This window comes from Nuphar pumila, unplaced genomic scaffold (genome assembly GCF_984573655.1).
Source record: "Nuphar pumila unplaced genomic scaffold, dmNupPumi1.hap1.1 HAP1_SCAFFOLD_1475, whole genome shotgun sequence".
Classification (NCBI taxonomy): Eukaryota; Viridiplantae; Streptophyta; class Magnoliopsida; order Nymphaeales; family Nymphaeaceae; genus Nuphar; species Nuphar pumila.
In genome coordinates, this window is record NW_028323687.1 from 7,361 (window position 1) to 21,771 (window position 14,411).

General features: G+C 51.2%; 1 protein-coding gene and 1 pseudogene across 1 annotated transcript; one reads left to right on the top strand and one right to left on the bottom strand.

The window, feature by feature from the left end:
- Positions 1-2,544: 2,544 nt before the first annotated feature.
- LOC149809265 (histidine biosynthesis bifunctional protein hisIE, chloroplastic-like) lies at positions 2,545-5,966 on the bottom strand. Its single transcript, XM_089994927.1, has 5 exons — positions 5,820-5,966; positions 5,336-5,575; positions 4,599-4,745; positions 3,668-3,902; positions 2,545-2,825 (listed from the first exon to the last, which is right to left on the bottom strand). The coding sequence occupies exons 1-5, from the start codon at positions 5,964-5,966 to the stop codon at positions 2,545-2,547; spliced, it is 1,050 nt and encodes a 349-aa protein (XP_089851053.1).
- A 4,136-nt stretch (positions 5,967-10,102) lies between these two features.
- On the top strand, positions 10,103-11,259 carry LOC149809266 (phosphoenolpyruvate/phosphate translocator 2, chloroplastic pseudogene; annotated as a pseudogene).
- Positions 11,260-14,411: the final 3,152 nt, after the last annotated feature.

The window sequence follows — 14,411 nt, forward strand, 5'->3', positions numbered from 1 at the left end:
GTCGTTCCGTCCTTTTGCGACAAAGCGCCAGACACGCAAGCACCCTTACATCATCACGGTACTCAATATACAGGGATCCAGAGTACAAGGATCCCTACGGATTGACAGGACCGAGTGGAAAGGATGCGTTGATTTGAATTAGCTGATGATGTGTAACAGAAGGGTCGGTGCTGGACCTCAGTACAAGGTCGGGCCCCCCGCCCGTGCACATCTTCACATAGTGGTGACCACAAAGAACAGGCCCCCCTGAATGTAGGCAGCGTGAACCCACGAAAAAATATATTCCGAATCCTAGCTTGTTGGTCGTGCAGCAGCAACATGTCATATCAGACATGCGACGCAACAAGTGCAGTCACACATCGGATGTTCAGCCTACAGCACACGCCAAAGCAGAACCAAAACATTATCAATCCAAGTGTTCGGTTTCAATATAATCAATGCTGTACTTCCGCGGTCCAAGATCATGCAGTGCACAGTATATTGTATGCGTACAGGGGACGGCAGCGATAGCAGTTGCAAGGCGATGATGCTCAATGATCAGCCGCAATTGAATGTCTCCTAGAGCCAAGGACTGAAGCGCTGAAACGTTTCCGGCAAAAGATGCTTGCGCTGATCAACGAAATATAATGTTCGCGGGTGTCGACAAAAAGTGGACCATGCAAGCACCTGCCATGAGATTGCCATCCAGCACCAGCAGTCCATTAGGACACGCAAATAGCAAAAATAATCCCTGTTTGATGTAGGGAGGCCATTTCACGTCGTCTGGCGTGCGACATCACACAGTGCACAGGTTAAGTCTTGTTCACGTTGGTGTACGGGGCCAACCCGGGAGGTAGAGGCAAAGGCAGAGGTGAACGAACTGGGACTTATGACAACATGTAGTTAAGGCATTCAGATCACAAAAGCAAAATAGAAACAAAACCCTGAGAATGGTGTGTACGTTGTAACGGTCCGGACGCACCTTCGCCAGAAAGAGATATGTCTCATTATCTCCGGTAGGGCCTTGACAAAATCCATCGGCGTCAACAAACATATTGTGATGAAGATTTGATGATCGAGAGTGCTGTGCTGATGGAAGATGGCTGCCTATGCTGTGGTGGTCCTGCGTCGGCGAACCCCAAGTGCCTGGCTAGCTTGCCTAGCGAAAACGTTCATCGTATGCTCCGAAAAACAAACACAGCCATGAAAACACAAAATATAATCGCTCGAGGCCAGTCACTGACTCAATTATGCTGTCACAAGCAAGATGTGTACCACAGCAGCATTCAAAATGCTGATGGCCTAGTCGGTATTCTGCCGAATCTTGCCCTCACGCAAGCAGCAGATCGATTATGCACAGACCAAAATAAAATGCATTCCAGTTCCACAACCCTTTCAGCCTTCGTGGTCAAACGCGATAGCCTAGGGATGGGCAGCTAATGCGATGACTAATGTTGCGTTGCACCGTCTGAAGTGCTGTTATGAGGAAACATGCCGAACAGTTTGTGACGCATGCCTGAAACGTTGGGTGTGCATCCTGTCGTAAACACGCTTTGAACGTCCGATGATGAAGGCCAAGGTGCAAAGTGGCACGCCCTGCCCTCGAGTTGTGTGGATTAGTCGCAGTCCAGAGGTGACGTGTCGCGAGCATTTGACAAAGCGTAGCCCGCATTCACCCACAGACGTACAAAACATGTCAGCATTTCATGTGAGACTGTACGTGGATGAAAAACGAGTGTTTTCGAAAAGAGCCTTGTGCACGTTTAAGGTTACCGGACCACGTGCGTTGGTGTGATACCCATGGTCGTGGTTGCCCAGGGGAAACTGGGCTTGACCAGAGATACTGCACATCTTCGCTCCTGACAGACTGAAAGACGTTTCTCCAGCACGATGGCTTACACCATACTGCCGCACGCGTTCACTAATTGTGGATGCCAGTTGACAATATTATAACATAGTGCATGAGTGACAGATATTTTATTTGTCAGATAGATATACGTATCTAGTGGTATGACAAAAGAGGCACTCGTGGATATACTGACAAGACGCTCGTATACAAACAGGTGTCCAGAATTCAAATACGCATGTACGTCATCGTCAACAAAAACTATCCTAATCTCCAAAGTCAATCGATCCCAGTATCCCAATCAGCACGAATTTGCAATTGAACAAAGGTGAAACTCCGGAACTGGCCACCTCTGGAAGATGCCATATGGACAGCCGTGATGCGCGTTCCAACGTGCTCATCGTCCATGCAAGCGTTGCACACGTCGAATCCCCAACAGAATGATCACGACGCGCAGAGGTGCTCAGGGCGCATTCGTTTGACGGGTGCACCATTGCAAGTTGGTTCCTTTGCCGAATACCAAGAAAGCTGAAACTTCAAATCAAGCGGCTGGAAAGTCTGCAGGGCTGCGGTCCATGTCATCCGATCCAGAGACGTTGGCTTGGAGGCAATGGCTACACGTATGCATGGCTCGTGCAGCGTGAACCGTTGTGTATTTCTGCATGTGCAATGATGCACGGTTGATGGTTGGGGTGTCCCTTGGATGGCATAACCATCATTTATTGCTGAGTGCCGCTCTTTGCAGGTCGTGCAGCTTTCTCATCAACTCCAGAGGTCCCAAACCGACTCCGCAACTCTGCAAGCACAGCTTCCACTCTAACGCCTTGCAGGTTCAACATCACCAGGGAATGGTACAAAAGATCGGCCATCTCGGACACGGCCCGGTCCTTGCCCTCCTGCTTTTCAAACGTCTCGCACAACTCACCCGCCTCCTCCCGAATTTTTTTGCACAGCAGCTCTGGATTCTTCAGCAGCTTGGCGGTCCAGCTTGGCTTTCCCTCTGCAGCACAAATACTCTCAAGTCAGGGCACGAAATAATCAATTAGGATCATGCCGGTAGATAAATAGAAGGCAGGCGAACTTTAAAATCAAAAGCTTTGGATGTCAGCTTCGCCTGCCTCCCGATTTTGAAACAGTTATATAAACCGTGTACCAGCGGCAGTGCATGCGTTAGTCGCTGCTCACACCAGAATTTGTGAAGACCCAGCTTCTCAATGCATGAAGATTATGTATCTATCTTCTAACAACACTACCGCATCCACATAGACAATGGCAACTCCAAGTACTACTTGAGAATCTGTCAATCGGTCAATTAACCGGATGATCACGCCACATCTCTAAAGGCGTGCTTTGCATCGCCTGGGAACATGCTCAAGGAGCTTCGGGCCGCATGTGCCGATACAAGCGCCGGGGCAACAGAATTACCCTGACACAAGCGCCAGGTGAAAGAAAGGGGAAGCATTGCATTTGCTGGGGGAGTCAAGGGTGGAACACAAGGGGGAAGAAAGGAAGAACACTGCACTCACAGGGGAAGTGAAGTGAGGAATACAAGCGTGAATGAAAGGAAATGATGCTCTCAAAGGGAAGAAAGGTGGAATATGAGGGGGAATCAAGGTGGAGTCCTGAGCTCTCAATGGGGGAGCGAACGGCAGATTACAAGGGGCAACGAAGGGGTAAAATTATGCACTCTTTGGTATGTCGCTCGTGTCTTACAAGGTTCGTGTATACAAGCGATCTCAGGGAACGCACACATTATCTCATCAAGTAAGTCTGCTAGGAAGTCGTCTTGGAAACCCTAAGTCTAAAAGGCAGGCTGACGTAACACTCAAAGGGATATCGGACCTGCCCCCTGGTCGGCCGCTTGCCGGCGCTGTTCTATCTGGTGCTCCAAAGCCAGCAGAGTGCTCCGGGGCTGGTGCTCATCGCTTGAGGGCTCTCCGCACTGCGTCACTGTGCCACTTGCAGCGTCGAGCTGAGAGTACCAACAGCTGCGGGCCCCTGTGTGGCAGGATGGCCCAGCGGGCACTCCAAGATAAATGATTGAGTCCCCATCACAGTCCAAAAAGATGTCTTTTACCTGCGAATCAGCAGGAGTAATTCGGATCTGCAAATTTTGCAAGTCATTTGCGCCAGATTGGGTTTTGACACCCTTGTTGCCATGAAATCCATGCGTTACGCGCATCCAATACCACGAAGCACACGATCTGGCAAAAGGCCGCCTGTACCAGGATCATCAATACATCTCATAGATATTGGCAGGAAATAGTCAACAAGCAACCAAGCATTCACGTCACCAATAGTACCAGGATACATTTCTTGCAGGGTAGAAGACGATGAAGAAGACATGTCAGTTCAGGATGTGGTAAGTCAGGCTGGTCCAGGTACGCTTGCCTCAGATGAAAGTCATGGTAGCAGTGATTCCCAAGTAGTTCTTGGAGTTGCCAATGTCCATGTGGATGCGGTAGAGTTGCAAAATGATACATCATTACATCGCACAGAGAAAGAGCAAGAGCTACGGCTTAGGCCGAAAAAAACCACATCAAAATGATACATCATCATCATACATCCTCAAGATTCCGGGTTTGTTTGTAATGGGAAACGATGATCTTCCCATACATTTGACTTGTGCAAGTGCTTATGACTGAAGCCAGATTGATCCGAATACACAGACTAAGGCTGCTGCATCACAAGTCCACAGAGGGGCTAGCTATAGATAGCCAACCACATAACGATGCGCACTCCCCGACAGTTTGCGGTTGTCAGGGCAGCGCACCTGGATGAAATTGCCGCTGGTCTCCCCTTTACACCACCGGCCCCCTCGGCTCCTTGAGTAAAACGTGGCTAACCCCGTCTGAAGCGTTTCGCTCACTGCTGACCGGTCGGCAAAGGCTTGCATGCAGACCTCTCCAGTGTCAATGTTCTGCAACAAATGCAGCGACTCACCAGGCCGTGTGCTTTGTGGGCACAGATGCTCGAACATGCCTGCATTTTTGGCACACACATGCCGGTGATGTCATGTAGAAATCGCTGAATGAGCGACGAGGTGTCAATCACCAGCAAGCACATGCTGCCTATGTTGCAAGCATGGGTAGCCCTGTGAGGAAGGACACGAGCTGGGGAAAACATTCCTTGTCCACTAGCCGCTGAGATTCACTGGACATCGAACTCTGGATGTGGATGCACTTTCTCGGTTGCGGCACACCCTGTCGCACGAATTGCCACGACCGAGGAGCCTCAAATGCACTTGCCAACAAGACAGCCCTGTTGCAAATCCAGCCCCTTTGTTGTCACGTGTGGATAGGGTACGGTAGGGCGGTTCATGCTGATGGACTCAACCAGCGTCAGTGATGAAGCCTTGAATATATCAATTTTCTTTACCAGAGTACAGGTCAGGGTGCTCGGTTCATAAATGCAATCGTTGAGAGGTGAAGTGCTGTGCGAACCCTGACAGGCACACAATCTCGAACAGACCCCTGCAGGTGAGGAGAGATCCACTTGTGTGCACCTTACCTGCACAATCACTGCCACATGACCTTCATTATTATATTTCAGATTGTCCAGCGATTCTACCATGCCTGGGACCTCGTTTTCCGCCTTGACGGCCCTGGTAGAAAGGCAGCACATCGCCCTGGCCCTACGACATACTTGCTGACTCCATTGTTGGTTCAAAAGACGAGAACGTGGACGATGCACACATGTGCGTGCAGGACGCTTCAAGATATCATGGATTCGCATGGTGAAAGGAAGGACCTAGGCAGAATTCGAACTTTGAGAAGCGAACAGACACTGACGAATGGCGGAAAGTCGCATGGATCATGCCATGGTGACCAGAATTGATTATGGTTGAACACTCGCTGCCACATCGAACGCTTTTGGCTCAAGAAGGGTTGTGTGCACAACTATCAACTGCATATGAGTAGCCTTGTGGTAGCCTACGCCACCGCCTACGCCTAGTAGGCTACGGACACAGGATGCGATGGCATCGTGACATTACCTCATCAGGTCGCGTTAGGTCCTCGGTCTTAATAGGAGCTTCGACAACCTCGATGCAGTACTTCCATGCAGCTCTGACAGGATCAAGGCACCTGCCGACTACTCTCCTTTTTCTATTCTGACAAGAGAGGTTCTTGACAGCTACCATACAGCTGACATCGCTAATTTGCATTCACGCGAGGCCGCGAATGCTTTCAACATGTATTGCCCATCTTTCAAAGAGGTATGAGGCTTGCTGTCGCAAATCTTTCAAATTTATGTTGGTTGCGCCTCGAAGGGTCCCCATAGTGACAAGCGCTGCCGCGATATTGGACTTTCCCACAACTCTTTTTCAACTCTCTCAAGATAGAGGAGCTTCGACCATGAACATTTATGCTTCCGCCTTGAGTGACCTGTCACCGCATTGCGTGCCAACAGTGTCACCGCCTCCGCCTTCCAATACAATGTCTGTCATCTGCAATAGCAGCGTGGCTTGGGTAAGCACCACTTGCGACTTGAATGATTGTTGTATAACATTGTTGCATGCTGTGAAGTGGCTCAGATAAAGCGGCGAACTTCTGTTCGGTGTGGATGAATGAGTGGATATATACTTTTTCGAGCATATGAGCACGGCAGCCTCTTGTTTTCGCAGGGCAAATCGGTGTAACGTTGCGTCTTTGTAGATTGACTTCCTAATCTGTATTTGAGTATCGGCGCTTTGTCAACGTTGGACGTTCTTTGCACCTGCTTGTCCTTCTCTCGCACTTAGGTACGTAGTGGCATACAACGTTGGATGCACTCAGGCCTATGTCCGTCTTTGCCGCTGGCCATGCATTTCACCTTTAAAAGTTACGCATATGATATGTACTGTTTTATAATGCTCCTTCTTATGCGGAGAATGGCTGCTGGAACTTTTAACGGTGCAGTTGGAACCTGAATTTGGCATTTTGCTCGAACATTTTGTTGTCCAAACAAATGCAGCAGGTCAGCGTTCTCTGTGGAACCGGGCAGAAACGTCTTAAAAGCGTAACGACCCCAGACGCAGATTAGCAACCCTGAAGCTGATGTCTTATCTCCACAGCCAAGAACAGCAGCTTGTTGGCAGGCAGCATATTGATATCCAAGCCACCGACCACAAATTAGAAATGACATGCAGCTCACACAGGACCTTCGATTCAGCATCAGACACACAGGCTATGCAAGCATTTCTTCGATGCTCGTCAGTCATCGCAACGATATTGTCGAAGTCTGAAGTTGAGGTGATTGGAATTCATACCTCAGTACCATTAATACCAGCCACTAAGACATGGCTTTTCCAAGCGCAACTGAGCAGTGCATGTACGATGGTATCATTTTGTAGTGACTGTCAACCTGCACCTGCCACTTACCTATACGTAGGTATTTCCAAGAATGATGCCACCGACATTCATTTCCCTCAGTCAGCTGCAAGGGTTGAGTTCGAGTGTTATGAATGCAAGCCGTTTGTCAGCTCACCGCAAAAGCAGGGCTTGAGCTTTGTGGCGTTATAGGTGACCTCCAAGAAATTAATCACTGCCTGGCTGTGCAGAGTCAGGGCACCCTCAAGCGCACGCACAGCGACGCGTTTCGACTTGGCAATGCCCTCCGCGCACACGCCAAGCCATTGCAGCCGCATGAAGGCAGACGGCAGAACATCGGAGCATCCAGCAACAGCATGGAGCCCGTTAGTAGCTGGATCGGAGGAGCACTCAGTAACAGCAAGGTGCCGGTCAGTAACTGCAAAAGTGCTGAAGCATCCGAGGCCGATGTTTCGCTGTGGGAGCTTGCAGGTCGAGAGCAGCAGGGGGAAGAGCACAAAAAGCGCCAGAAGCGCTTCAAGGCGACAGTGCTCCGGTTTCCTGCTGGTCGCTTCTCCCTGGACGGTCGCTTCACACAGCTGCCCGGCAACGTGGTCAGGTGTGCAATTGCCGGGTCCTGGCTGTGCTTGCAATGACAGATGTATCGGCGCTCTCTCCACGTTCTGGCTCGTGCCAGCGGCCGCGCGGTTATGACAGGCTTGCCTGTCCCGACCGCTAATTTTCAATGAGCTCTTTGTTTTTATTGTGATAACTTGGTTGCGTTGTGACCACCTGGCATCTATGTGATGGAATGATGGCGTCCCGACGTTGAGTCGGCTGAAATGTTGCGAATTCTTTATCGCTATTTCGAGATAGGTGTCTGCTTTATGCCGTGTGCTACGTGATGTCATGATGATGTACCTTGTCACGACACTGACGCATCCGTGTGGACATTGACAACGCCAAAAACTACTTTTGGATGTTTTACTACCATTACCGTGACCTGATAGTATAAGGAACTGGATGTATCTCCACCTGCGCGGTATATACATGGTGACCATGCTCAATCGTTGTTGAGTGCATGTGCAGGTTTGTCAAGCGGGCAAGGCAGCGTGGTCGGCCCACAGACAACGGAATGGGTAGCCAACACACACCGGCCCCGGCACCACCCCCAGCTCCCAAGCGCCAGTCGCAGGACGGTTTGATATGGAACCACAACTGTGGCAACAGCATCTTTAGTTTCATCAACAAACTTGAGGTCCAGGACGCGCTATGTGTCAGCCCTTCCGATCACACCAGAACAACGGACAACCCCACACCATCGACCTCTTCCCCCCCCCCCGCGCTCGACCGCCGCTATGGGCGCGATTTTCACGTGGAAGCGCAGCCCTTGCGCCGCCGTAACAGCAATACTCCTCAGCACACACCGCACCCTGCTTCGGTTTGCAACCCAAGCGATGCAGCTGGACACACACCGAGGCACTGCTTCGCAGTGCTGTCAAGTCCGCATGTCCGCGCAATCGGCGGGGCCGTCGGCGCATCATCCTTCGATGCCGCCAGGGGGGCCAGCAGTGGGTCACCCCCTCCGGAAGCTGACTCAGGCTGCCAGCTGTTCTTCTCCGCCCTCGAGCTCTTCCAACACCGCATGTCTCCATGTGCTTCACACGCTGTGGCGTCGCCGACACCCAGCGGGCTTGAGATCAACAACACACCCCGCTTCATGAACCCTGAGCGCAGCGCAGCCCCCCCCGACGTCTCAGCAAAGCTGACTAGGACTGCTCTGACTTCGCATGCATCCTGCGCGGTCACCAGCCCAGAGCGCGGCGAGGGAGCTCGCTCCTCTCTTGACGCAAGTGGCCGTTTCCTGGCTGAGTTGGACCGCACTTGCTCCGCAGCATCTGCACGGGCCGATGCTGACTCATTCTACATCTCTCTCGACTCGGATGTGGCACACGGCAGACCGTTTGCCGCCATCCCTGGCTGCGACTCCTTCCTGCCAAGCCTTGCAGCCGATAGCGATGCGCTTGATGAGCTCACCTTGCTGTGCAGTGATGTGCTGCCCTCTCTGGGCGCCGACCCCCAGCTGTGCCTGTGAGCGTTGGGCAAGTCACTGGCTTTGGGCAGGGCGTCTTGACATCTGGGATCTTGTGCATAGCTGTTGATTGAGGCTTGTGACCCGTACCCGCGACGTCATGGTTTTGTTGATGCAACAAATGTGGCAGCTAGTCCTTGGTTCCCAAGGTCGCGCTGTCCAGGCTTTGTGATTCACTACTTTGGCTGGTTTCCTGATATGCTTGACCTCCACCGTTCAGATTGTGTGTCATTGTTTTCATATGTGCAAGGTGGCGTTCCCCTTGTATGCCACTGATGTCAGGGAAGGAAATGACCAAGTGATAAGAAATGATGTGCCCTACTATGTCGCGTGAGTTTGGTAGGGTTTTCAGCGTGCCCTAGTGTCGAAAAGAGCTTGGCCAACAAAGTGTGTCCAAATATTGGCACATATGCTACATATATGGGGTCTCTATGCCTTTCGTGAAAGGAGTGCTTTCAGACGTGCTCGTAGAACTTGGACTTTCCTCGAGCCGGCGGATTGCACGTCCAACTTCCTGACGACTTTGTACGCAAACGTCAGCACGAGAACGTTGCTTGTTTACTTTGCATTGCAAACAAGCCAGTGTCACTCAAACCGTTGATCTGACCGCAGTATGTGCGGGTATTTGCCTGGCGTGCAGTGCTATGCAGCACCGCGTTGATTCCATGAGTAGCCATGCGCTGTGTTCGGCATAGCCTTGATGGTCTTGAAGGTCTACAGGCTAATTGCTAACGCAGTGCAATGCGACAAATGAATAGACAAAGGTACATTCTGTACATTTGACATCGTCAGACCACCTTCTGCTTGTGCTATTCTTGGCTGCAGTATCGTTCCGTTGTGAGTGCGGAACCCAATCAACGAAACTTTCCACGTCCAGCGGCCTATCATACAGGAAACATGCAGACCTCTATTCTTTCGAGAAATTTGGCAGTTGCAGCTTGCCCCAGGCTGTTGCCTGCGTCCATCCAGCGGCCTTCGATCAAGGCAACGAAGCAGGTGGCAGGACAAACATTTGCACCGTTGAGGCAACCTTGCACCGCCAATGCCTCTCGCCCTAGCGTGCGGACAAATGCTGCTGCAGCAGCTGCATCCAGTGAAAATCAGTCGGGACTGGGGAAGACACTGCTGCTGGGCTCTATGTTCGGACTTTGGTATGCCTTCAATATCGTCTTCAACATCTATAACAAGCAGGTCCTCACGGCGTTCCAATTCCCGCTCACATGCACGGCATACCAATTCTTCGTAGGTGGACTCATCGGATTGGGCTGGTTCGTAGCCACGGGCAGGAAAATTGACACATCTCCCAGGATTCTGAAGGCCCTTCTGCCCTTGGCAGTCGTACACACCCTGGGGAATCTTCTGACAAACTGCTCGCTGGGCATGGTCGCAGTTTCCTTCACGCACACTATCAAAGCAATGGAGCCTTTCTTCTCTGTCCTCCTCTCCTTCTTGTTCCTCGGGGATAAGCCAAACCCCATGGTGCTGCTGACGTTGCTCCCCATTGTCGGTGGTGTCGCCGTCGCGTCCATCTCGGAAGCGTCCTTCAACTGGATGGGCTTCGCGACCGCCATGGGGTCCAACGTCACATTCCAAAGCCGCAACGTGCTCTCTAAGAAAGTTATGACACCAGACATCAAGAAGCAGCTGGGCGGCTCGATCGGGCTCTTCTCCATGATCACGATGCTCTCGTTCTTCATCCTGACGCCAATCGCCCTGATCAAAGAAGGCATCAACTTCACGCCAGACGCAATGCGTGCACTGGGCGTTGCAGATCCAACGGCGTCATCTTCGCGGCAACCCTCGCAGCGCTAACATTCCACTCATACCAGCAGGTATCCTACATGATCCTCGCACGTGTTTCGCCCGTGACTCACTCCATCGGTAACTGTATCAAGCGAATCATCGTCATCGTCGCGTCCGTCATCGTCTTCCGCAACCCCGTCACACCCATGAACGCTATTGGAACAGCCACAGCCTTGTTCGGCGTCTTCGCATATTCCCAGGTCAAGCGGCTCACCTCTAAGAAAGGCAAAGAAGGCTCCAGCTCTGACTGAGTCAGCCGCGAGCTCGACATAGCTCCTGCGCTGCCTCTCCCAAGACACTGGTCGCTGCAAGGGCGCCAGCTCTTAGCTTCGCCGGCAAAGTGTTTCCTTCAACCATGTCATGTGCAAAGGCCGGCAAGACGTTATTTCTAGTAGGCCGGCTCATAGTGTGTGAGATCCGTCCACCACACGACTTATTGGACGGGTAGAATTGATATAGGTCAGCAGTCAACATGTCAAAGCCGATCCGGGCCGCGCACTGCTCGTTTGTTTCGCATCTCGGGCCGAGCCATAAATTTGTATGCTCCATGTCATTAGGTTGAACTGCTGGAGTTTTCGGTTCAGCAAACGGCCTTGCCGCTGCCGGATTGTCTCATATAACTTGTTCGGGGCTCTTTAGGACATGTGCGCATCATACTATGGGAGCTGCCCCCTTCACTTGCAAGTGTGCCTTCTCATGCCAGGCCATTCACCAGCATGGTGGTCATTGATAGCCCAGGATGTCTACTTGTGGGGCTGAAAGCATGGTGTGTTGCTGCTGCTGTGTTGACCATGAACGTAGGCGGCACCATCCAATGTGCCAAGCGCTCATCCGGTAAGCTAGTCCGTCGAAACATTTTTTAGGCAGTGTTGCATGCGTCTCATCACCCAGCCAATTTGGGGTTGTCAAAGCTGAGGCGGTAGTGCTCTTCATATAGATAGCATCTGCTTCAGACGTACTGCACACTTGGGCGCCAGCCAAGAGGGTCCTTCGAATAATACCATCTCTACATATTCAAGATTATATATCTTTCCTGCTCTTCTAGCACCTACTCATTTGTATTTGACTTCTCTGTTGATGGATTTGACTTTTCTCGTTGTGATGCGAGGCTGCAAAGCCTTGCAGAGGAATCATCGAGTATGAGTACCACCGGTCCTGCTTCTGATGTGCCTGTTCCTAGTCCTGAATCTCAGTCAGTGTGCTACTGACACGCAGATGTGTCCTGATTATGATGGACGTTGCACTTGGAGTTGCCAATATTTGTTTGGATGCGCATTGCTGTAAACAGATACAAAGTCGTCACGTGGCTGTTTCTGTGGTTGAAGCAGCACTTGCAAAGAACACATCACCATTTGCACATGCAAATGCGCCACCCGACATCACCATTTCAGCTCTGCATTGCACAACGTGCCTGTCACATGCACCAAGTTCGCAGCTGCACAAGCGAGTGCCCCTAGTGAGAGTGCTGGACGGCGCTTTATCATAAAGTGCCTCCAATTATCAATTGTTTGCCCTGTACTTGCTGGTTGTAGTTGCTTTGCTACAATGACAACCCCTCGGGAGCTCAGCTGTGCTTTGTGCAAGGGCAACGCGCGCATGTACTACAAGTCCCTCTCTCGTATCGCCGTGAACGTCGGCTCGGACTTCCATGCAGGGTGTGATGCACCGCAGGAAGATCCCGGCGTAGCTTAGGTTGCTGATTTTCTTGTGTGTTTTGTCTTAGTTTGTGACGTTGTTTTCAGTGTTAGTTTCTGTGTTTTTTCCTGTTTTGCCAGCCCTGTCGCTTGTAACAAACACCCCTCGCTTTTTAGCATCGGGCAAAAGAGCTGAAGGCAAACCGTTTTCATAAGACGCAGCCTCATGAGCAAGTTATTTGCAGCCCATTTTTTTTGTCTGACTTAGCCCCTTCCACTGCCTGCATGCTTGAAATGCAGAGCAAGGCCATCACTCGTCATCATCCACGATTGCTTTACAATATTGTTGGTCTCCGTTGGGCTCTGCATTGATGATACCCAGAGACACAACGCTAGAGGCAGTCAATCAAAATGTCCGCCATGAGTACAGCATCGCCAGTTGCATGGTTCGAATACGGCATCAGGCAGCTGTCAGGCGGGCCAAAGGACCCAATCTAAGCTTGCTAAACTTCGAAGCCAACTGAAATTAATGAATGCGCAGTACTGACTAGCCACAAACGTGGATTTGGCCTTCTATGTGAGGGATTCAGCCGCGTCTTTGCCTACGAAATGGCCTGATCGTGTCCATACCTACGTTGCATGTGGCCCAGTCGGATCTTCGGATATTAATGTCACTAATTGAACGGATCGTCTTCTGCGGGTACATTGAACATCGCGCCTCAACTTATGCTCCTTGACATAGCACCAAAGGGAGGCCGACTTTCGGCTCATCCAGAAGTTTGAATGCCACTTCGCGGGTCAACATCAAAGCAATCAACCTTTCGGAGCAGCCTCTGCACCTTTGCGTCTGCTTAAGCCAGAAGCAAAGGCAAGGGTTGACCCCCCCCCCTGCCTTCGGTAGCTCTGAGGCCACTAGGGACCATGGGTGGGGAGGCTTATACCACCCATCCATGGCGAGAGCCCAGCAAAGGCAATGCGACGACCCATGGGAAACCTTCCGTCTCGCTCATGAGCAAGGCCTTGAATTCCTCGTAGTTGCAAGTGCCCTCTTGAGTGACAACGGTCATGGCGGGGTGATCTGCCGCGAAGATGGATTTGAGCGCATTCAAGAACGTCTTCAACGAAGCGAGGCTGATGGAGTCGCTGGTTTGGTTGCGCCATTGCAGCACAGACCAAACGGCACCAAGAACAACCTGTGCACAGTTGGAACCGTCAATTTGAATTTCAAAAGCTTTGAATTTGAAACGCTCAAATGTAAACCGTATTCGTGTAAGATTGGATGCTCGAATTGAGGCTTGAACTTGCAATCTTCCGTTTGAGGAAAGGATGAGCACATGCAGTGCGTCTGGCAGAAAGCGTTTATCTGTACCATGTAGAAAGGGGAACGTAAGTGAACCATCCACTCTGCCACAACCCTCAGGTGTGCAGATGACCTGCAGAGATGTATGGCTGCACATTTGCCTGATCAGAACTTGATGACCTCTCTTCCTTTGCAACACTACTGCCTTCACATGGACATTGCATCAGTAAATGATGCAAAACACCGTTGTTTTCCCCAGGCGCTTTCGTGGTCACTCAATCGCAAAAATGGTCATCGATGTCCCCAGGGATTGATGGACCATCATAGCGACCCTGCCAAGGGGGGGCAGCATGTCTACACAGCGCCGCACCGTGGTCACTCTCCCGGTAGAACTGCAGGCTTAGCACCGTACGGGTTGGCTTCACAATCGTAACAAGCATGGACTCGGATGTGCATACAGACACGCCAT

Bases quoted from the DNA above. Each gene is read 5' to 3' on its own strand.
- LOC149809265 (XM_089994927.1), bottom strand. From the start codon at position 5,966: ATGGTAGCTGTCAAGAACCTCTCTTGTCAGAATAGAAAAAGGAGAGTA. The intron at 5,576-5,819 runs GTAATGTCACGA...AATTCTGCCTAG, and splicing joins ACCTAACGCGACCTGATGAG to GTCCTTCCTTTCACCATGCG. The intron at 3,903-4,598 runs GTGCGCTGCCCT...GCTGATTCGCAG, and splicing joins CCAGCGGCAATTTCATCCAG to GTAAAAGACATCTTTTTGGA.